Consider the following 25,649-nt stretch of genomic DNA (forward strand, 5'->3'; position numbering starts at 1 on the left):
ATTAAAGAAGAATTTAAAAAATCGTGGAAACTAAGGAAAAGGAAGCACACCTGTTCAAGACCTTTAGGAAACAACAAAGGTGGTCCTCAGGAAGAAGTACACTGCAATACATCCCTCTCTCAAAAATTTAGAAAAACCTCAAATCCACAAGCAAACTTTACACCTAAAGGAGCTGGAAAGGAACAGCAAATAAAGCCAAAACAAAGCAGAAGTAGAGAAATAATAAAGATTCGAGCAGAAATCAATAAATAGAAACCAGAAGAACAGTAAAGTAGATCACTGAAACTGCTACATTCTCTGAGCTCCATATCTACAACTGCAGGGTGAGAAGCAAATTCTGTGTAATATCAGAAACTGGGAAAAATTCTTATCCCGACCAACCACTTAAAAAATAAAATTCTGCTACGTTCACTCTTAGGAAAGCTGCCAAACATTAAAATACATGATTCTTGCTACAGACAGCAACATGGTTGAATTCTCAAGAATTTATGCAGAGAAAAAGAAAGTTCTACAAATGAAATTACATACACTATAATTGCACATTTATAAACTCCTCAAAATTAAAACTAGTTTAAGTAACAGGAGATATAGCCAAGGTATGTGGGGACAGGGTGAGAAAGGGAAGGAGGAGGAGGAATTCCAGGGAAAATACAGGAAATTTCAGTGAGAAGTGGTTTGCTGACTTTGGATAATGCTGATTGTGACTCCAGTGTTTATCACATGACACATTCTGCATGTGTGCAGTGCATCCTGTGTCCAGTACACTCATCAAAGTAATAAACACAGAGATGACCCAGGAGGAACATATAGATATTGACATCTTAGAAAATACACCTGACGAACCCTGATTTTCTCCTTACTTTAAGTAACTCTAGAGCAGGTAAAATCATCCTGTCCCCATTACTCAAGGGGTTCAACATTTCTTACGACACTGCCCACTCTGTCCTCAGTGTTTCAGGGGCAGTAGGTCCTCCTTGGATACTGGGGCTCACTCTAAACCTGTATGTGTTCCTGGACACCTCACAAACCCTCTAAAATTCTGGGTGTGGGTTTACAATTCATTATGGGACAACATGACACCTATCCTGCAGGATTTGTGTGAGTATGTAAAAACGAAGTCCCACAAGGAAGTTACGTACATGCATATGAAACTTATAAAATGAAAAGTCGTATTAAAGAAAAAGTGGTCAATACCACCAAAACAAAGGCAGTCACATTTGCTCTGGTTACTGGTCTCCATGTCATCATAGATCCCAAGCTGAATATATAGTCAGAGGACATGCAAATAGGGCCCTCCCGCTGCTGATTAAAACAGCCCAACCCTGACTCTGCAGCTGGGAGAGGAGCCCCAGACCCAGGGTTTCCAGGTGTTCTAACCAGTAATCAGGACAGAACACAGAGAGCTCACCATGGAGTCTGTGCTCAGCTGGGTTTTCCTTGTTGCTCTTTTAAAAGGTAACTCATGCTGAACAAGAGACTTGGAGTGTGTGAGTGGATCTGAGGGATACAAACGGGGTGTGTGACAGTTTCCTGACCAGGATGTCTTGTGTCTGCAGGTGTCCAGTGTGAGGTGCAGCTGGTGGAGTCTGGGGGAGACCTGGTGAAGCCTGGGGGGTCCCTGAGACTCTCCTGTGCAGCCTCTGGATTCACCTTCAGTAGCTATGGCATGAGCTGGGTCCGCCAGGCTCCAGGGAAGGGGCTGCAGTCTGTCGCAGGTATTAGCAGTAGTGGTGGTAGCACATACTACGCAGACTCCATGAAGGGTCGATTCACCATCTCCAGAGAAAACGGCAAGAACACGCTGTATCTGCAGATGAACAGCCTGAGAGCCGACGACACGGCCGTGTATTACTGTGCCAAGGACACAGTGAGGGGACATCAGTGTGAGCCCAGACACAAGCCTCACTGTAGGAGGGGATCTGAACCAGCAGGGGGTGCACACTAGTCACCAATTCTGTCCTTAAGCCCCAGGAGCAGCTGCAGATGGAGGTTGTGGGCAGGCTTCCTGTCAGGGTCTGGGGCTTCCTCTCCATAGAGCAGATTCCCCCAGGGACCCTCTCTGCACATATGATCCTGTGCTTACCTCTTCACTCTCTGACTTGGGAAATTTTTCAACTAGTAAAGCAGATATAGTAAAAACCACAAAATACAGAGTAATTTACATTGTTTATTCTTGTCCCTAAATACAAATGTATTGGTATTGGTTATTTTGGACAATTCTGCTATGAACATTGGGGTGCATATGGCCCTTCTCTTCACTAAGTCTGTGTCTTTGGGATAAATACCCAGTAGTGCAATTTCAGGCTCATAGGGTAGCTCAATTTTTAACTTTTTAAGGGACCTCCACACTGTTTCCCAAAGTGGCTGTACCAACTTCCTTTCCTACCAACAATGTATTAAAAAATATATAAATAATTAAATTAATTAAAAAATAAAAGAAACTATAAAAAAATACTGACGTACTATAATTGGCTAACTGAACAGAAGTTTAAAAAATTTGCAGGAGGGAGGACTAGGGGACCCCTTTTTCAGCCGGTCCCCTGAGTCGAGCTGGATAGGTACCAGACCAGCTTAAACAACCATGGAAGCAGCCTGAGACACAGGAAGATACATCTGGATCTCTACAAATGAACATCTCCAGCGCTGAGTATTGAGGTACGAAGCGGGGAGCCATGAAACCACGCACAGATATCGGAAGATAAACAGAAGGGGGAGGGAGCCGCCGCATTCAGGTGCCGGGAAGCGGTGGCCACCTGCACGGGGGTAGCGAGTGGACTCACGGACAGCACCCGTGAGAGAACAGACTTAGAATGGTGAGCTGGGAGCGCGCACCACCAGGCATTTCGCGGAACTCCGGAGTCCCGGTGTGCTCATTGGATCCAGACTGAGAACGGGAGCTCCCAGAGTGCGCGCAGGGTGGCTGGTGGGCCACCTACACGGGGGAGCAGGCAGACTCGCGGAGGGCACCCGCAAAACAGCAGACTAAGACCCTGAGCCGGGAGCGCACGCCACCAGGCTTCTCACGGAACTCTGGAATCCCGGTGTGCTCACCGGAAATAGAGTGAGACCCGGAGATCTGGGAGTGCATGGGGGCGGCTGGCGGCGTTAGAAACACAAAGGACAGAGACGTGCAGACCCTGGAAGTGAGGGCTGGGACGCCAGGTGTGGGGCGCACATCCCGGGACGCTGCCGGGTTGAGCAGCACCAACAGTAACGGAGTTAAAGTGGCCAGAACATCAGTGGAGAATGGGCCACAATCCCCCTGTACTGTGACAGAGGCTGAAATTCGGCCGCTGTTGCTCTGACTCTCAGAAGAGTCACAGCAGACCACCAGGGAAAACCACCAGAGAACAAAAGCCTGGAAGTACCAGCTCACAGCATGCCCATCCCCATCCCCATCCCCCCTCACAGAAGACATGGAGACTTTACCCAAACAGGGTTGCCTGAGTATTGACACGGCAGGCCCCTCCCCCAGAACACAGAAGGCAGGCTGAAAAATCAAGAAGCCCACAACCCGGGGCGCCTGGGTGGCGCAGTTATTGAGCACCTGTCTTCGGCTTAGGGCGTGATCCTGGCATTCCTGAAAGGAGACTCTCTTCGGGCTCCTCCGCTGGGAGCCTGCTCCTTCCTCTCCCACTCCCCTGCTTGTGTTCCCTCTTTCGCTGGTTGGCTGCCACATAAATAAATAAATAAAATCTTTAAAGAAGAAGCCCACATCCCTAAGATCCCTATAAAACAAGGGGCACGGCCTGGGACCCAGTCAATAATTTGGGCTCTGGACAACCCCGCAACCTCTCCTCATCAGAATGACAAGAAGGAGAAGCCCTCCCCAGCAAAGAAAAGACAGTGAGTCTGTGGCCTCTGCCACAGAAATAATGGATATGGATGTAACCAAAGTATCAGAAATGGAATTCAGAGTAACGATGGTCAAAATGATGAGTAGAATTGAAAAAACTAATAACGAAAAGGTTACTGAGAATATAGAATCCCTAAGGACGGAAATGAGAGCGAATCTGACAGAAATTAAAAATTCTAGGAGCCAAATGCAGGCAAAACTAGAGGCTCTGACGGGTAGGGTCACAGAAGCAGAGGAACGGGTTAGTGAACTGGAGGATGGGTTAATAGAGGAAAAAACGAAATAGAAGCTGGTCTTAAAAAAATCCACGCCCACGAATGTAGGTTACGGGAGATTACTGACTCAACGAAACGATCCAATGTTAGAATCATCGGCATCCCCGAGGGGGTGGAGAAAAACAGAGGTCTAGAAGAGATATTTGAACAAATTGTAGCTGAAAACTTCCCTAATCTAGCGAGGGAAACAAACATTCGTGTCCAAGAGGCAGAGAGGACCCCTCCCAAGCTCAACCACGACAAACCTACGCCACGTCACGTCATAGTGCATTTCGCAAATATTAGATCCAAGGGTACAGTACTGAAAGCGGCCAGGGCAAAGATTTTTCTCACGTACCAAGGCAAAGGCATCAGAATTACGTCAGACCTGTCTACACAGACCTGGAATGAGAGAAAGGGGTGGGGGGGGCATTTTTAAAGCTCTTTCAGAGAAAAACATGCAGCCAAGGATCCTTTATCCAGCAAGGCTGTCATTCAGAATTGATGGAGAATAAAAGATATTTCAGAATCGCCAGTCACTAACCAATTTCGTAACCATGAAACCAGCCCTACAGGAGATATTAACGGGGGTTCTATAAAAGTAAAAAGGCCCCAAGAATGATACAGAACAGAAAGACACAACCAATACAAACAAAGACTTTACTGGCAACATGGCATCATTAAAATTCTATCTCTCAGTTCTTAGTGCCAATGTAAATGGTTTAAATGCTCCCATAAAGCACCACTGGGTTGCAGATTGGATAAAAAGAAATGACCCATCCATTTGCTGTCTACAAGAGACTCATTTCAAACCCAAAGATGCATTCAGACTGAGAGTAAGGGGATGGAGTACCATCTTTCACGCAAATGGACCTCAAAAGAAAGCTGGGGTAGCAATTCTCATATCAGATAAATTGGATTTTAAACTACAGACTATAGTTAGAGATGCAGAAGGGCACTATATTATTCTTAAAGGGAGTATTCAACAAGTGGATATGACAATTATAAATATATATGCCCCCAACAGGGGAGCAGCAAGATACACAAGCCAACTCTTAACCAGAATAAAGAGACATATAAATAAAAATACATTAATAGTAGGGGACCTCAACACTCCACTATCAGAAATAGACAGAAGATCCTGGCAAAAACTAAGCAAAGAATCAAAGGCTTTGAATGCCATACTCGACGAGTTGGACCTCATAGATATATATAGAACACTACACCCCAGAACCAAAGAATACTCATTCTATTCTAATGCCCATGGAACATTCTCAAGAATAGACCATGTTCTGGGACACAAAACAGGTCTCAACCGATACCAAAAGATTGAAATTATCCCCTGCATATTCTCAGACCACAATGCTCTGAAATTGGAACTCAACCAGAAGGAAAAATTTGGAAGACACTCAAACACTTGGAGACTAAGAACCATCCTGTTTAGGAATGACTCGATAAACCAGGAAATCAAAAATCAAATTAAACAATTTATGGAGACCAATGAGAATGAAAATACAACAGTCCAAAACCTATGGGATACTGCAAAGGCAGTCCTAAGGGGGAAATACATAGCCATCCAAGCCTCACTCAAAAGAATAGAAAAATCTAAAATGCAGTTTTTACATTCTCACCTCAAGAAGCTGGAACAGCAACAGAGGGACAGGCCTAATCCACACACGAGGAAGCAGTTGACCAAAATTAAAGCTGAAATCAATCAAGCAGAAACCAGAAGTACAGTAGAGCAGATCAACAGGACTAGAAGCTGGTTCTTTGAGAGAATCAATAAAATTGACAGACCACTGTCAACACTTATCCAAAAAAAAAAAAAAAAAGAGAAAGGACCCAGATTATTAAAATTATGAATGAAAAAGGAGAGGTCACGACAAACACCATTGAAATTGGAAGGATTATTAGAAATTTTTATCAACAGCTATATGCCAATAAACTAAGCAATCTGGAAGTGATGGAATCCTTCCTGGAAACCTATAAACTACCAAGATTGAAACCGGAAGAAATTGATTTCTTAAACAGGCCAATTAATTATGAAGAAATTGAGTCAGTGATAAACAACCTTCCAAATAACAAAACTCCAGACCCGGACGGTTTTCCTGGGGAATTCTACCAAACATTCAAAGAAGAAATAATACCTATTCTCCTAAAGCTATTGCAAAAAATAGAAACAGAAGGAAAGCTACCAAACTCAGTCTATGAGACCAATATTACCTTGATCCCCACACCAGGCAAAGACCCCCTCAAAAAGGAAAATTACAGACCGATTTCCCTAATGAATATGGATGCCAAAATACTCAACAAGATACTTGGTAATAGAATCCAACAGTACATTAAAAGGATTATCCATCACGATCAAGTGGGATTCATACCTGGGATGCAAGCGTGGTTCAATATTCACAAATCAATCAGTGTGATACACCATAGCAACAAGAAAAGACTCAGGAACCATATGATCCTCTCAATCGACGCCGAAAAAGCATTTGACAAAATACAGCATCCTTTCCTGATTAAAACCCTTCAGAGTGTAGGAATAGAGGGTACATTTCTCAATCTCATAAAACCAACTATGAAAAGCCTACTGCAAATATTATTCTCAAAGGGGAAAAGCTGGAAGCCTTTCCCTTAAGATCAGGAACTCAACAAGGATGCCCACTCTCGCCACTATTATTCTACATAGTACCAGAAGTCCTTGCAACAGCAATCAGACGACAAAAAGGGATCAAAGGTATTCAAATCGGCAAAGAAGAAGTCAAAATGTCTCTCTTCGCAGATGACAAGATACTCTATATGGAAAACCCAAAAGAAGCCACTCCCAAACTATTAAAAGTTATAGACCAATTCAGTGACGTGGCGGGATACAAAATCAATGCTCAGAAATCAGTTGCATTTCTATACACGAATAACGAGACCGAAGAAAGAGAAATTAGGGAATCCATCCCATTTACAATAGCACCAAAAATCATACGTTACATTGGAATTAACTTAACCAGAGACGTAAAGGACCTATATTCTAGAAACTATAAATCACTCTTGAAAGACATTGAGGAAGACATAAAAAGATGGAAAGAAATTCCATACTCATGGATCGGAAGAATTAACATAGTTAAAATGTCCATGCTACCCAGAGCAATCTACACTATCAATGCTATCCCGATCAAAATACCAAGGACATTTTTCAAAGAACTGAAACAAATAATCCTTAAATTTGTATGGAAACAGAAAAGGCCCCGAATCTCCAAGGAACTGTTGAAAAGGAAAAACAAAGCTGGGGGCATCACAATGCCGGATTTCAAGCTGTACTACAAAGCTGTGATCACAAAGACAGCATGGTACTGGCACAAAAACAGACACATAGACCAATGGAACAGAATAGAGAACCCAGAAATGGACCCTCAGCTCTTTGGGCAACTACTCTTTGACAAAGCAGGAAAAAACATCCAGTGGAAAAAAGACAGTCTCTTCAATAAATGGTGCTGGGAAAATTGGACAGCTACATGCAAAAGAATGAAACTTGACCACTATCTCACACCATACGCAAAAATAAACTCCAAATGGATGAAAGACCTCTATGTGAGACAGGAATCCATCAAAATTCTAGAGGAGAACATAGGCAGCAACCTCTACGACATCGGCCAAAGCAAACTTTTTCATGATACATCCCCAAAGGCAAGAGAAACAAAAGATAAAATGAATTTATGGGACTTCATCAAGATTAAAAGTTTCTGCACAGCCAAGGAAACAGTCAAAAAAACTAAGAGGCAGCCCACGGAATGGGAAAATATATTTGCAATTGACAGTACAGTTAAAGGACTGGTATCCAAGATCTACAAAGAACTTCTCAAACTCAATACATGAGAAACAAATAAACAAATCAAAAAATGGGCAGAAGATATGAACAGACACTTTTCCAATGAAGACATACAAATGGCTAACAGACCCATGAAAAAATGTTCAAAATCATTAGCCATCAAGGAAATTCAAATCAAAACCACACTGAGATACCACCGTACACTAGTTAGAATGGCAAAAATAGACAAGGCAAGAAACAACAATTGTTGGAGAGGATGTGGAGAAAGGAGATCCCTCCTACATTGTTGGTGGGAATGCAAGTTGGTACAGCCACTCTGGAAAACAGTGTGGAGGTCCCTTAAAAAGTTAAAAATGGAGCTACCCTATGATCCAGCCATTGCACTGCTGGGTGATTACCCCAAAGATACAGACGTAGTGAAGAAAAGGGCCATATGCACCCCAATGTTCATAGCAGCAATGTCCACAATAGCTAAATCGTGGAAGGAGCCGAGATGCCCTTCAACAGATGACTGGATTAAGAAGTTGTGGTCCAAATATACAATGGAATATTACTCAGCTATCAGAAAGAACGAGTTCTCAACATTTGCTACAACATGGATGGCACTGGAGGAGATAATGCTAAGTGAAATAAGTCAAGCAGAGAAAGACAACTATCATATCATTTCTCTCATCTATGGAACATAAGAACTAGGATGTTCAGTAGGGGAAGAAAGGGATAAAGAAAGGGGGGGTAATCAGAAGGGGGAATGAAACATGAGAGACTATGGACTATGAGAAACAAACTGAGGGCTACAGAGGGGAGGGGGGTGGGGGAATGGGATAGACCGGTGATGGGTAGTAAGGAGGGCATGTATTGCATGGTGCACTGGGTGTTATACACAACTAATGAATCATCGAGCCTTACTTTGGAAACCGGGGATGTACTGTATGGTGACTAACATAATATAATAAAAAATCATTTAAAAAAATGTCAAAAATTGAGCTATCCTATGACCCAGCCATAGCACTACTAGGTATTTACCCCAAAGATACAGACGTAGTGAAGAGAATTGCCATATGAACCCCAATGTCCATAGCAGCATTGTCCGCAATAGCTAAATCGTGGAAGGATCTGAGATGCCCTTCAACAGATGACTGGATTAAGAAGTTCTGGTCCATATATACAATGGAATATTACTCAGCTATCAGAAAGAATGAGTTCTCAACATTTGCTGCAACATGGACGGCACTGGAGGGGATAATGCTAAGTGAAATAAGTCAAGCAGAGAAAGACAATTATCATATGATTTCTCTCATCTATGGAACATAAGAAGTAGGAAGATCGGTAGGGGAAGAAAGGGATAAAGAAAGGGGGGGTAATCAGAAGGGGGAATGAAACATGAGAGACTATGGACTATGAGAAACAAACTGAGGGCCTCAGAGGGGAGGGGGGTGAGGGAATGGGATAGACCGGTGATGGGTAGTAAGGAGGGCATGTATTGCATGCTGCACTGGGTGTTATATGCAACTAATGAATCATGGAGCCTTACATTGGAAACTCGGGATGTACTGTATGGTGACTAACATAATATAATAAAAAATCATTTAAAAAATGTCAAAAATTGAGCTACTCTATGACCCAGCCTAGGCCCTACTAGGTATTTACCCCAAAGATACAGACGTAGTGAAGAGAATTGCCATATGCACCCCAATATTCATAGCAGCATTGTCCGTAATAGCTAAATTGAGGAAGGATCTGAGATGCCCTTCAACAGATGAATGGATAAAGAAGATGTGGTCCATATAGAGTATTATTTATCCATCAGAAAGGATGAATACCCATCATTTGCAATGACATGAAAGAAACTGGAGGGATTATGCTAAGTGAAATAATTCAAGCAGAGAAAGACAATTATCACTAATATGTGGAATATAAGGAAAAGCATGGAGGACTTTAGGAGAAGGAAGGGAAAAATGAAGGGGGGAAATCAGAGGGTGAGATGAACCTTGAGATAGTATGGACTCGGGAAAACAAACTGAGGGTTTGAGAAGGAAGGGCTGTGGGGGACTGGGCTAGCCTGGTGATGGGTATTAAGGCAGGCACGTATTGCATGGAGCACTGGGTGTTATGCACAAACAATGATTCATGGAACACTACGTCAAAAACTATGATGTACTGTATGGTGACTAACATAATGTAATAAAATAAACAATAAAATAAAACACAACCAAGGGCTGATTCTAAAAAGAAAAGAAAAGAAAAAAGACAATAAAATTGAGCAACTCGGCCTAGACTAATCAAAAAGAAAAGAGAAAGGACCTAAATAAATATCAGAAATCTAGCTGGTGCAGTGTGTCATCCAAAGTTATCGTTTTGGGAGAAGTAGGCAAGATGGGCACAGAGTAGGGGACCTTGTATCACCTGGTGCCTCAAATTTAAATGTATCTATCAAACCATTCTGAACACACACAAATTCCACCTCGGATATAAGAATAATTGTCTGGACCTCCAGAAACAGAAAAATTACTGTTTTTTGCAAGGTAGGAGATGCTGAACTTTGAATCCTCAGGGGAAATATTGGAATATAAATGGACTGGAGATGGAGCCTCCATAAGCTGGCGACTGGAAAGTGATATGCCACCAGCAGAAAAAATCAGGGCCTTTGGAAACCTGCTCTAGTGAGAGACATTCCTTTCTGAAAAGTGCACAGGGGATGAATAGGGCAGGATTGTAAGTGGATCATTAGGTCTCAGGATCCCAGGAGGCTCAGCAAGAATGGGGGAGCCTGATCTGATAGAATGCCCAAGCAGTGTAGAGGGGAGACTTGTTATGGTCAGCAAGCCCAGAAGGAACTCTCAGCTCCGGTCACCATAATCCATTAGGCAGGCTGGTTGGGAGAGTGCCTCGCCTCGTCCTGAAAAGTACTGGAAAGTGGAGGCTGTTTAACATCCCAGTGGAGATAGAAAAGAGCTTGCATCCACAACAGGGCAACAGATCTCAGGGTGGTTCAGTCTGAAAGTACACTGGGGTGGCACCCAGCAGTGACCTGGGAGCTGCAGGAAAGGGTCCACAAGAAAGCCCACACGTGCTCCCATGTGCAAAATCACAAAGCACAGAGACAATCACAGCTCCCTGGAACTCCCCCAGGAGAGATGCAATGGGTAGGAATAGCTCAAGTCTACAGAGGTTGGTATGTAAAGAAGAGGATACTGCTTAACCTCAAGGATTTATTGAAGAAAGGGGATCTGGAACTTAGGCTCTAGGTCAGAGATTCCCACATGGCCATATTTGCTCTGACCCACTAACAAGAAGCAGAAAGCCATCAGGGAACAAGAGGCACACAGACAACCAAGTGAAATTAAGCCGATGGCCCAACAAGGGGTGGGGTAATTCCACCAAGGCAAAGACAGTTGAGAAGCTGAGTGGCAGGCCCCTCCCCCAGAAGGCAGACTGGAAGAACAGGTGAATGACAAGATTATTTCCCACAGGACTGTAAATCTCCAGCACCAGGGGAAAATAATATAGGGAGCTCCAGGTATTCCCTCATGACTCGCCTTATACTTCAGGCTACAATTTTACATTTCCTTCTTAGTTTCTTATTCTTTCTTTTCCCCACTTCAGATTTTTTCTAATGTGCATTTTCCTTGGGTTATGATTGATATTTTGGACTCTGTCCATCCCTCAACCATCCCTCAACAGATGACAAGGAGGAGGAATTCTCAACAAGAAAAGAACTGGAGACAATGTCCTCTCCACAGAACTAATGGATATGAATAGAAACAAGATATCAGAGACAGACATCAAGATAGCAATCATGAAGTCAATAGCCAGGGTTGAAAAAAGCACTAGTGACAATATAGAATCTCTAAGAGTAGAAATGAGATCTACTCAGGGTGAACTTACAAGTGCTATGAATGAGATGCAGTCTAAACTGGATACTCTAACACCAAGGGTAAATAAGGCACAAGAACGAGTCAGTGATCCAGAAAATAAGCTTATAGAAAGGAAGGAAGCTAAGGAAAATAGGTATAGGCAGCTAGTAGCACATGAAAATTGACTTAGAGAGATCAAAGACACCATGAAGCATTCCAATGTCAGAATAATTGGGATCCCTGAGGTGGTGGAGAGAGAGAAAGGACTAGATTATATGTTTGAGAAAATCATAGCTGAGAACTTCCCTCATCAGGGGAAGGAAACAAGCATTCAAGTCCAGGAGACAGAGAGGACCCCTCCCAAAATAAATAAGAATAGGTCAATACCTGACATATAATAGTGAAACTTGCAAATCCTAGAGCGAAGGAAGCTGTCCTGATACCAGCTATGGGGAAGAGATTTCTTATGAAACGTGGGAGGAACATCAGAAAACATCAGAACTATCCACAGAGACTTGGCAAGACAGAAAGGGCTGGCAAGACATAATCGGATGTTAAATGAGAAAAACATGCAGCCGACAATACTTTATCCAGCAAGACTGTCATTCAGGATGGTCAGAGAGATAAAGAGATTCCAGGATCAGCAGAAACTGAAAGAATATGTGACCGCAAAGCCACCCCTGCAAAAAATATTAAGGGGGCTTCTGTAAGCCAAGAGAGAACCAAAGGGTCACATAGACGAGAAAGAAAAAGACAATCCACAGAAACAGGGACAATACAGGTAATACAATGGCACTAAATTCATATCTTTCAATAGTAACTCTGAATATAAATGGGCTAAAGGCTCCAATAAGAAGACACGGGGTATCAGATTAGATTTTAAAAAATGCAAGACCCATCCATATAGTGTCAACAGAAGTCCCATTTTAGACCTAACACACTCCCAAACCGAAAGTGAGGAGGTGAAGAACAATTTATTATGCTAATGGACATCAGAAGAAAGGTGGGATAACAATCCTCATATCAGATAACTTACATTTTTAAAAATTACATTTTTTAAATTATATTATGTTAGTCACCATACAGTACATCCCTGGTTTTTGATGTAAAGTTCAATGATTCATTAGTTGCATGTAACACCCAGTGCACCATGCACTACATGTCCTCCTTACTACCCATCACCAGTCTATCCCATTCCCCCACCCCCTCCCCTCTGAAGCCCTCAGTTTGTTTCTCAGAGAACCAAAGACTGTAGGGGCGTCTGAGTAGCACAGTCATTAACCGTCTGCCTTTGGCTCAGGGCGTGATTCCGGCTCCTGGGATCGAGTCCCACATTGGGCTCCTCCGCTGGGAGCCTGCTTCTTACTCTCCCACTCCCCTGCTGTGTTCCCTCTCTCACTGGCTGTCTGTCACATAAATAAAAAAATCTTAAAAAAATAAATAAACCAAAGACTGTAATAAGAGATGTAAACAGACATGATATCATACTTAATGAGTCTGCACAACAGGAAGACCTAACAATTATAAATATTTATGCTCCTAATTTGGGAACAGCCAATTATATCAACCAATTAAAAACCAAAGTAAAGAAAAACATTGATCGTATTAGATTAATAGTAGGGGACTTCAACACCCCACTCACAGCAATGGACACATCACCTAGGCAGAAGATCAACAAAAATTCAAGGGCTTTGAATGACCCACTGGGCCCAATGGACTCTGAAGGCATATACAGAGCAGTCCATCCTAACACAACAGAATATTCATTCTTCCCAGGTGCACATGGAACTTTCTCCAGAATAGATCAAATACTGAGTCATAAATCAGGTCTCAACTGATACCAAGAGGTTGGGATCATTCCCTGAATATTCTCAGAGAGCATAGCTTTGAAACTGGAACTCAGTCACAAGAGGAAATTTGGAAGGAACTCAAACACTTGGACCTTAAAGACCATACTACTAAATAATGAATGGGTCAATGAGGAAATTAAAGAAGAATTTAAAAATTCACAAAAAGTAAGGAAAGGGAAACACAGCTGTTCAAAACCTTTGGGATACAGCAAAGGTGATCCTAAGTAGGAAATACATGGCAATACAAGAATCTTGCAAAAATGTAGAAAAATGTCAAATATGCAAGCTAACATTACACCTAATGGAGCTACGGAGATAACAGAAAATAAAGCATTAACCAAGCAGGAGGAGAGAAATAATAATGATCAGAGCAGAAAGCAGTGAAATAGAAACCAGAAGAGCAGCAAAACAGATCAAAGAACCTAGAATCTGGTGCTTTGTAACAACTGTTAATTTGTATGATATCCAAAGCAGACTTATCCAAAGGAAAAGAGAAGGACCCAAATTAACAAAATCATGAATGAAAGGGTACAGATAACAACCACCAGCAAGGAAATACAATTTTAAGACCATAATATCAGCAACTATTTACCAATAAATCAGGACAATCTGGAAGAAATGGAGACATTCCTGGAAACGTATAAACTACCAAAACTGAAAAAGAAGGAAATAGAAAATCTGAACAGACCCATATCCAGCAAGGATATTGAAGCAGAAATAAAGACCTCTCAAAAAAAGACTCCAGGACCAGATGGCTTCCCAGGGGAATTCCTGGTTCTAATTGTACTTTAATTATATTCTCAAGTTTGAAGTGGAGTTTTCGAAGACATCTACATAATTTATGAACACAAGAGGGCATAGAAGCTCCTCCATTGACTGTTCATCGTCATCCTCTCCAGCTTAGTTGTTGTGGAAAGCACATTAATAACACATTCTCTGAGCTCCATATCTACATCTGCAGGGTGACAAGCACGTTTATTATAATATCTAAAACAGGATAGGCTGGTGATGGGTAGTAAGGAGGGCATGTATTGCACGGTGCACTGGGTGCTACACACAACTAATGAATCATTGAACTTTACATCAAAAACTAGGGATGAACTGTATGGGGACTAACATAATTTTAAAAATATTATTATAAAAAATATAAAAATAAAACTGGAAACAATCCCTATCCACAAGAACCACTTAAAAAATAAAATTTTCCCATGTTCACTCGTAGGAAAGCTGCCAAACATTAACAGAAGTGCAGCAGAGAGAAATCTGGTTGAATTTTCAAGGATTTATGCAGAGCAAAAAAAAAGTAAATTCCTACAAATGAAATTACAAACACTATAATTGCACATCTATAATTTCTTCAAAATTAAAACTAGTCTAAGTAACATGAGAAATACCCAAGATATGTCAGGACAAGGAGAGAAAGGGAAGAGAGAGAAGGAATTCCCAGGAAAATATAGGAAATTTTAGGGAGAATTGATATGCTCACTCTGGATAATGTTGATTGTGACACCTGTGTATATCATATCACGCACTCTGCATATGTGCAGTTCATCCCGTTTGAAACACACACATCACAGTTCTTACAAAGAGAGATGACTCAGGAGGAACACACAAATACTGAAATGTTAAAAAATACACCTGCATGAACCCTTATTCTCTATATATTTCAGGTAAACTCTAGAGCAGGTAAAATCATCCTGTCCCCACTACAGAGAGTTCCACATTCCTCAGGAGACTGGCCACTCTGTCCTCCAGGTGGTTCATGGAGCAGCAGGTCCTGTGTGAAGAGCACAGGGCCAGACTGGGATTAACTCTCACCCTGTATATGCTCTTGGACACCTCACAAACCCTCTAACATTCCGGGTGTAGGTTTAGAGTTCTTTATGGGATAACATGACACCTGTCCCACAAGATTTGTGTGAATATCTAAAACTGAAGACACACATGAAGGCCAAGTATATAATCTGGAAAGTTATATCATGAAATATAATTTTTTTCAAAAGTGGTCAACACCACCAAAACAAAGGCAGTCACATCTGCTCTGTTTACTGGCCTCTATGACAGCATAGATCCCAAGCTGAATATATAGTCAGAGGACATGCAAATAGGGCCCTCCCTCTGCTGATTAAAACAGCCCAACCCTGACTCTGCAGCTGGGAGAGGAGCCCCAGACCCAGGGTTTCCAGGTGTTCCAATCAGTAATCAGGACAGAACACAGAGAGCTCACCATGGAGTTGGTGCTCGGCTGGGTTTTCCTTGTTGCTCTTTTAAAAGGTAACTCATGCTGAACAAGAGACATGGAGTGTGTGAGTGGATCTGAGGGAGACAAACAGTGGGTGTGTGACAGTTTCCTGACCAGGATGTCTTGTGTCTGCAGGTGTCCAGTGTGAGGTGCAGCTGGTGGAGTCTGGGGGAGACCTGGTGAAGCCTGGGGGGTCCCTGAGACTCTCCTGTGCAGCCTCTGGATTCAGCTTCAGTAGCTATGGCATGAGCTGGGTCCGCCAGGCTCCAGGGAAGGGGCTGCAGTGGGTCGCAGTTATTAGCTATGATGGAAGTAGCACAAGCTATGCAGACTCCGTGAAGGGCCGATTCACCATCTCCAGAGACAACGGCAAGAACACGCTGTATCTGCAGATGAACAGCCTGAGAGCCGACGACACGGCCGTGTATTACTGTGCGAGTGACACAGTGAGGGGACATGAGTGTGAGCCCAGACACAAACCTCACTGTAGAAGGGATCTGGACCAGCAGGGGGTGCACATTAGTCACCAGTTCTGTCCTTAAGCCCCAGGAGCAGCTGCAGATGGAGGTTATGGGCAGGTTTCCTGTCAGGGTCTGGGGCTTCCTCTCCACAGAGCAGTTGCCCATAGGGACCCTCTCTGGACACATGATTCTGTGCTCACCTCTTCACTCTCTGGCTTGGAAAATTTTTCTAATGTGAAAGCAGATATAATAAAAACCACAAAAAAACAGAGTCACTCACAATGGTTATTCCTGTTCCTAAATACCAATGAATTACAAATATCCTGGTGCTCACATCTGAACCTTCACAGGAATCCCAGCTATACTCACTGTGCATCACAGGGCCACCCAGCTCAACGTGCAAACATCCTAGAAGCAGCATTAAGTGCGTGCAGGACATGAGGCTCCGGAGGCATCGACAATGCAAAGCAAGTGCAGAATGTGTTTTGGTGGGGGTCACTGTCATAAACCAAATCACAGCATCAATGTTAGTGACAATGTGGGAAAGCAGTGGACACCTTCCTGGTGTTGTGTGGATGTGCAATCTGAAGATCTCTCTCTCTCTCTCTCTCTCTCTCTCTCTCTCGCTCTCTCTCTCACAAACACACACGCACACACGCACACACACTGACTACACAAGGGTATAAAACCTTTAACACGTTCACCTGATTTCTCTAGGAAATGTGGTCCTACAACAGAAATACACAGATACAGGAAGAACTCAAGAAGCAAGAATAATCTGAGATAAGCAACTTAAATTTACACCTAAAGGACCTAGAGAAAGTACAACTGAAGCCTAATACAGCTGAAGGAAGGAAATAAAGGTTGGAGAAGAAATAAATATAAATAAATATTATAAAAACTAAAAAAACAACACAACAGATCAGAAAAAGTGTTATACACAAGTAACGCATCATGCAACACTACATCAAAAACTAAGAATATAGTGTATGGTGACTAACATAATAAAAAAAATATTATAAAAAGAAGGAAACCAAGGTTAAACACTATAAAAATGTCTATCCTGAACAGAGGAACTTACACTCTCAATGCCAGCTCTAATAAAATACCATCGGCATATTTCAAAGAGCTGGAACAAACAATCCTGAAATTTGTATGGAACCAGAAAAGACCCGAAAATGACTAGGGAATGATGGAAAAGAAAGCCAAAGCTGGCAGCATCACGTTGCCTGACTGCGAGCTATATTCCAAAGCTGTGATCACCAAGACAGCACGGTACTGGCACAAACACACACACACATCAGTGCATCAGAAAAGAGACTCCAGAAACAGACCCTCAAATCTATGATCAACTACTCTTGGACAAATCAAGAAAACAATATCCAATCGAAAAAAGTTAGTCTCCACATTAAGTGTTGCTGGAAAAACTGGACAGCTACATAGAGAAGAATGAACGTGGACCATTCCGTTACACCTTACACAAAGACAAACTCAAAATGGATGAAAGACATCAATGTGAGCCAGGAATCCATCAAAATCTTTGAGGAGAATATAGGCAGGAACCTCTTTGACATCAGCCACAGTAACTTCTTTCAGGACACATCTCCAAAGGCAAGGGAAACAAGCAAAAGTGAAAATTTGGGACTTCATCAAGATAAAAAGCTTCTGCACAGGGGCACATGAGTGGCTCAGTTGTTAAGTATCTGCCTTCGGCTCAGGGAGGGATCCCGGCGTCCTGGGATTGAGCCTCACATTGGGCTCCCTGCTCTGCTGGAAGTCTGCTTCTTCCTCTCCCACTCCCCCTGCTGTGTTCCCTCTCTCACCGGCTGTCTCTCTGTCAAATAAATAAATAAAATGTTTTTGAAAAAGCTTCTGAACAACAAAGGAAGCAGCCAACAAAACTAAAGGGCAGCCCAGAGAATAGGAGAAGATATTTGCAGATGACATTTCAGATAAATGGCTGATATCCAAGATCTCTAGGACTTTTCAAACTCAACACCAAAAAAACAAAAAAAAACCCAGTCAATAAATGGTAGGAGACATGAGCAGACACTTCTCCAAAGAAGACAAACAAATGACTAACAGACACATGACACAATGTTCAACATCATTAGCCATCAGAGAAATTAAAATCAAAACCACCTTGAGATACCATATTACACCAGTTAGAATGGCAAATATTGGCAAGGCAAGAAAAAAAATGGTGCAGAGGATGTGGAGAAAGGGAAACCCTCCTAAACTGTGGGTGGGAATGCAAGTTGTTCCAGCCACATTGGAAAACAATATGGAGGTTCCTTAAAAAGGTAAAACTGGACCTACCCTATGACTCAGCAATTGCACTAGTAGGTATTTTCAACAAACAGAGACACAGTAGGGAAAAGAAGGGTCATACGCACCCCAATGTTCCTAGCAGCAATGTCCACAATAGCCAAACTGTGGAAGGAGCTGAGATGCCCTTCAACAGAAGAATGGATAAAGAAGATGTGGTCCGCACACACAATGGAGTATTACGCAGCCATCAGAAAGGATCAACCATTGCATCAACATGAATGAAACCGGAGGGGTTATGCTAAGTGAGCTAAGTCAGCAGAGAAAGACAATTATCACTTGGTTTCCTTACAAGTGGAATATAAGGAATAGCATGGAGGACATTAGGAGAAAGAAGAGGGAAAAGAAGGGGGGAATTAGAAGGGGAGATGAACCATGAGAGACAATGGACTCCAAGAAACAAACTGAGGGTTTTACAAGGGAGGCGGGTGGGGGCATGGGCAGGCCTGGTGACGTTTATTAAGGAGGGCACATATTGGGAGGAGTTAAGATGGCAGAGGAATAGGGGTCCCCCTTTTCAGCTGGTCCCCTGAGTCACGCTGGATATGCACCAGACCATAATGAAAACCCACGGAATCAGCCCGAGATGCAGGAAGATACATCTGAATCTCCAGAAATGAACATCTCCAGCACTGAGTATTGAGGTACGAAGAGGGGAGCCTTGACTCCGCGCACAGATATCGGAAGATAAACTAAAGGGAGAGGGGGGCAACGCAGTCGGGAGCCAGGAAGCAGTAGCCACCTGCACTGGGGAGCAGGCCAGACTTGCGGACCCGCACCCACGAGTGCGCAGACTCAGACCGTGAGCCTGGGCACGCCCCTCTGACCAGACTGAAAATGGGCTCTCCAGAGTACGCGGGAATCACTGAAAGAGGGAGCTCAGGAGCGCGCACGGGAACTGGGGGCAGCTGGCGGTTTTAGACACACAAAGAACAGAGACATGCTGGCCCTGGAAGTGAGGGCTGGGACACCGGCTGTGGCGCGCACAACACAGGACGCTGCAGAGTGTTCAGCAGCACCGACAGAAACAGAGTTAAAGAGGCCAGAAGAGCCCAGTGGAGAGCAGACTGAGATCTCTCTGTTCTGAGACAGAGGCTAGGATTCGGCTACTGCTGCTCTGACGATCAGAAGAGGCACAGCAAACCACCAGGGAAAGCCGCCAGAGAAGAAAAGCCTGGAAATACCGGCTCACAGTGTGCCCATCCCCATTCCCCCTCGCAGGGGACAGGGAGACTCTACCCAAACAGGGTTCCCTGAGTATCAGCGCGACAGGCCTCTCCCCCAGAGGTCAGGCTGAAAAATCAAGAAGCCCACATCCCCAAGGTCCCTATAAAACAAGTGCGCACTGCCTTGGTCCTGAGCAATAATTTGGGCTCTGGGCAACCCCGCAACCTCTCCTCATCAGAATGAGGAAAAGGAAAATCTCCACCCAGCAAAAAAAAAAAAAAAAAAAGAGTCTGTGGCCTCTGCCACAGAACTGATGAATATGGATATAACAAAATTATCAGACATGGAATTCAGAGTAACAATGGTCAAGATGATGTGTAGACTTGAAAAAAATATTAAAAAAATATTAATGAGAATATAAAATCTCTAAGGGCAGAAATGAAGGCAAATCTGGCAGAAATTAAAAATGCTGTGGTGGGGAGGGCAGGTATTGCATGGTGCACTAGGTGTTATACGCATCTAATGAATCATCGAACTTTACAGCAAAAACCAGGGATGTACTCTATGGGGACTAACATAATATAATAAAAAATATTTTAAAAAATAAAAATGCTATGAATCAAATGCAGTCAAAACTAGATGCTCTGACGGCCACGGTACATGAGGCAGAAGGACGAATTAGTGAACTGGAGGATGGGATGGTAGAAAGAAAGTTGAGACAGAAACTTGGCTCAAAAAATCCAATCTCAGGAATGTAGGTTCCGGGAGACTCAATGAACCATTCCAATGTCAGAATCATCGGCATCCCTGAGGGGGTGGAGAAAGAGAGAGTTCTAGAAGAGATATTTGAACAAATTGTAGCTGAAAACTTCCCTCATCTAGCAAAGGAAACAAGCATTTGTAGGAAGATTGGTAGGAGAAGAAAGGGATAAAGAAAGGGGGGGTAATCAGAAGGGGGAATGAAGCATGAGACACTATGGAATCCGGGAAACAAACTGAGGGCTTCAGCGGAGAGGGGGGTAGGGGAATGGGATAGGCTGGTGATGGGTAGTAAGGAGGGCACATATTGCATGGTGCACTGGGTGTTATACACAACTAATGAGTCATGGAACATTACATCAAAGAGCAGGGACGTACTGTATGGTTACTAACATAATATAATAAAAAAGAAGATTATAAAAAGAAAAGACCTGTGTCTTGATGCCCCGCAGTGTTGATCCCCTCTGCGAACCTGATGTGCTGGCCCTACATGGGGAGGGGCAGTATATATTCTAATGGTAAACCCCTGTGACTCAGTTGGACTGGGTGTGAGACGGGACCTTCATGAGCTGTTCCAGAGATTACCTCATTCCTTAAGCACAGGACACCGCATGAGAAAGCTCTTCCCTGTTGCAGGTGCAGAGTGGGGTGCGGGACTGGCAGCATCATGGCTTCCAGGATCTGCTGGAACATGAGGTCCAAGATCACATCTGAGGATCTGTGCTCTACCAGTGGGGACTAGGACACCCCATCAGTCGTGCCAGCTGGAATCTGTGGGTGTTCAGAGACTCAGGAATTTGACCTCCTTCCTTTGGCTCATCCCATCACCTCAGGGCAAACTGTAAACGAGGAGCTTGACATTGGTAATTCCGTAAAGTACTTGCTCATACTAGGGAACAAAGGATGCCCAGAGAAGGAACAATGAAGACAGAAATGATGAAATAAACAAGAAAAGCAGTATATCACTATGAATTGTATCAGGAGTTCTCAGTGGAATCGAAGAAAGCAAACAACGTGAACCGGCTAATTTGTAACCTTACAAGAATCTTTCCCCTACTACCATGTGTGTTGAAATCTCCTGTGTGTGAGACGGAAGCTAAGGAGGAGAGGAAAAGAGAGAGAACATGCAACAGAGAAAATGACTTTTCCATTACAGATTCATAAATCATAAAGTCTTTATAATACATGCAGGAACCTGTCCATGAGGACCTCAAAGGACAGAGAAATCAAGGTAAAGAAGCTCCATATTCCAGACGCTGTGTGAACGTTCACGTCCAGCTTCCCCTTCATCCTCCTCTTTCCCATGAGGATTTGGGGTCTGGATGGAGATGGGGGCACATCCTGGGGCTTGGACCCCTTTAGATGCCTGTGTAGTAGGGTCGGCATGTCTCACGTTCTGTGGGAAGGGAACACCTCTCTACCGACTCAGTTAAATGTGTTCCTCCCTAGAACCATCTGTCTCAGGGTGAGTACAGGACCATATGACTTGGATTTTAGGTGTTATTTTTTATTTAAATTCATTTAGCCAACATATAGTACATTAAACTCAGCTGTAGTGTTCAACAATTTATCACTTGCATATAAACATTTCTGTTCCATGGATGTAACTAGAGGGTATCGTTCTGAGTGAAATAAGTCAATCAGAGAAAGACAAATATCACATGGCTTCACTCATATGTGGAATATAAGAAAAAGTGCAGAGGGGGGTGCCTGGGTGGCACAGCGGTTAAGCGTCTGCCTTCGGCTCAGGGCGCGATCCCGGCTTTACGGGATCGAGCCCCACATCAGGCTCATCTGCTGGGAGCCTGCTTCTTCCTCTCCCACTCCCCCTGCTTGTGTTCCCTCTCTCGCTGGCGGTCTCTATCTCTGTCAAATAAATAAATAAAATCTTTAAAAAAAAGTGCAGAGGATTATAGGGGAAGGGAAGGAAAACTGAATGGGATGTCATCAGACAGGAAGACAAACCAGGAGAAACTCCTAACTATAGGAAACAAACTGAGGGTTAGGGAAGGGAGGTGGGTGGAGGCATGGGCTGACCGGGTGATGGGCATTAAGGAGGGCACTTGATGTGATGAGCACTGGGTACTGTACGCAAGTGATAAACTATTGAAGACTACATCGGAAACTAATGATGTACTATGCGCCTGCTAGTTGAATTTAAATAAAATTTAAAAGAAGAGGAAAAGAAGAAACGCATACCCACTTAACCCCCAATCTCTCTGCCTTGCGATCCACATGGATGAGCTTGTTTCCTTATGTAAATACTTGCGTATAGTTCCTAACACCCCCTTTTGTAGATGGAGACATAGGCCATCTTCCAGGACCCCATACCTGATTAGAAGGAGAGAATGACCCTAAGAACGCAAGCAATCACGGTCTGGACCCTGGACTACTGCCTCATTCTCCAGGTATGTGAACAGGTGAATCTGAAGGTTAAAATTGCAGCCCACAGTCAAACAGCCCGACAAGAGAACACAAGAGAACCTTTGTGAGGTTTCCAAATCATCAACTCCAGCACAAACCCACTCAAGTAACTGGGGCTGGAGAACAGTTCAGGCAGAACTCAGCCTAGATCACTAGGAACAGGCTCAGTGGGTCTTCACAGCACCCACCATGGGGACACCAAGAACTAGTGACTGTCACCAGGGCTCAGGATCTTTTAATGCTTCCCCGTCTCTGCGGGGACCCACATGCAAATCACCTGGGTGCTCCCAGAAGAAATCGGCATCACAGGCAGAGGCCAGCGTGCTGGGTCTCCATCCTGCAGACAGCCATGCAGATGCTGTGGTCCCTCCTCTGCCTTCTGGCAGCTCCCCTGGGTAAGGGTCTGGACGCTCTGGGATAGACGGGGGGCTTTCTGTGGGATGGGACCGACTCACCATGACTCTCTTTGTCCCTAGGTGTCCTGTCTCAACTTACACTTCAGGAGTGAGGCCCAGGACTGGTGAAGCCCTCACAGACCCTCTCTCTCAACTGTGTTGTCTCTGGGGGCTCTGTCACCAGCAGTTACTATTGGAACTGGATCCGCCAGCGCCCTGGGAGAGCATTGGAGTGGATGGGGTACTGGACAGGTAGCACAAGCTACAACCCGACTTTCCAGGGCCGCACCTCCATCACTGCTGACACGTCCAAAAACCAGGTCTCCGTGCAGCTGAGCTCTGTGACCACCAAGGACATGGCTGTGCATTACTGTGCAAGAGGCACACAGAGACATCAGTGTGAGCCCAGACACAAACCTTCCTGCAGGGACACAGTAGGAGTGGACAGCAGGGGCCATCAGAAACCACCAGGGAGAGCTCAGGACACCAGGGGGCTCTCAGGACACCTGGGGGAGCTCAGGTCACCAGGGGGATCTCAGGTCACCAGGGGGATCTCAGGTCACCTCTGGGAGCTCAGGTCACCAGGTGGTGCTCCAGAGTCAGGAGCACTCAGGAGACAAGGGTACACTCAGATCAGCGTGTGGCACTCAAGACCCACAAATACACTTTCCACACCAGCAGCAGGTGCAGGTGGAGAGTAAACGCTCGTCTCCTGTCACCGTGTGGGGCATCCTCTCCATAAAACAGTTTCCCCAGGGGCCTCTCTCGAATAATGTTTTCGTCTTACTCTTACATCTGTGAATACAAAGGTTGGTTGTAACAGGAGAAAACTATACTTCCATGCACAAAAGCAGAACGTCACTTACACGGCTTCACCTTTTCCCTAAATGACAATTATATACAGACATTCTGATGTCAGTCTGCCAAGTCTGTAAAAGTTTCAGCAGGACTCAACAACACAGCACCACACAAACCAGTGTACGAACGACGAGCCAGTAAAATACAGTTCATGCTGGACATCAGGCACAGAAGCATCATGAAGCCAAAGCCAGAGGAGAAGGGCCCTAGTGCTGGGGGTGTTGTGTGACACCATGCTCACAGCATCTAGGTAGCTGACATCATCCAGAAGCAGAGGGACCCCCACCAAGCTTGATACAGTTGGTGAATCAGATGATACGACACACACATGGGAGAATACACAATGCTTATCGATCTCAGGGAATGTCACACAGCGTGTCAGAAATGCTTTAATAAAACCAGGAAAGGACATGACATCAGGGATTTTCTCGTGGCTCAGTGCTGGAAAATCCCAAGGGATCTAGAACATCAAAGGCACAGAATCTCGGCTTTCCTATCCGATGTCCCATGTGTGGTGCAGGAGAAGACAGAGCAAGGGGGCTTCTGGTGTAGTAATGAATCATCAGAAGATAAAGTCTCATGCCTAATTCCATGCAACTAGAAAAATAAGTGAAAAGGAAGAGAACTGATCAAATACGTGAAGACCACCTGAGTCCCTAGAAATGAGAATGATGACATATAAGCTGACAATACTAATAAGGAAGCTATTAGAAGTGTACTGAGGTCTTGCCGGGTGTCTGCAGTGGAAGCTGTCCACTCCCCAAGGTCACCCGCTGGTTCTGAAGGTTCTGTGTTCACCGTGTGCCCGCAGAGACCAGAAGCTTCTACTGGATCCATGAGAATCCTCACTTTGAGGAGCTAGAGGGGAGGGGCTTTTCATCTGCAGGGAATCACTCATTGATCCTCAGTTGTTGACTTCAGCTCAATGTGTGTGACCTCCACCATCCTCACAAAGAAACCTAACGACAATGTGATGGGACGAGGAGTTGGGCCTTAGGGAGGCACTTAGGTCAGGAGGGTGCAGCCTCATGATGGGAGTAGTGCCCTTACACACCAGGACTGAGAAAGCTCCCTGCCCCCTGACCCCATGTGCGCTGACAGGGAAAAGACGGCCTAGGATGTGGGTGCCCTTCAGACACCAGATCTGCCTGCACCTTAACGTGGGGCTTCCCAGACTCCAGGACTGTGAGAAATGAGTGTCTGTAGTTTAAATCCACACAGTCCATGTGCATTGTTACAGCAGCTGGAACAGACTAAGACACTAGTGACACAGGAACCCAGGCATTTCCTCTGGCATTTCCAGAAGATGTGGCTGTGATGACCAATAGGATTTGAGGCTTACCATCTCCTTACAGATTTGTGTTATACTGACTGCTGTGAG

General features: G+C 44.2%; 1 gene segment (V, D, J or C); it reads left to right on the top strand.

Annotated features, from left to right (window-relative positions):
- The first annotated feature begins 1,346 nt into the window (after positions 1-1,346).
- LOC113250275 (immunoglobulin heavy variable 3-23-like) lies at positions 1,347-21,305 on the top strand. The segment is given in 4 exon segments: positions 1,347-1,455; positions 1,557-1,883; positions 16,093-16,322; positions 21,228-21,305. Coding segments are annotated over 4 exon segments (681 nt in total).
- Positions 21,306-25,649: the final 4,344 nt, after the last annotated feature.

The sequence above is a fragment of the Ursus arctos genome, unplaced genomic scaffold (genome assembly GCF_023065955.2).
Source record: "Ursus arctos isolate Adak ecotype North America unplaced genomic scaffold, UrsArc2.0 scaffold_25, whole genome shotgun sequence".
In the NCBI taxonomy this organism is placed as follows: domain Eukaryota; kingdom Metazoa; phylum Chordata; class Mammalia; order Carnivora; family Ursidae; genus Ursus; species Ursus arctos.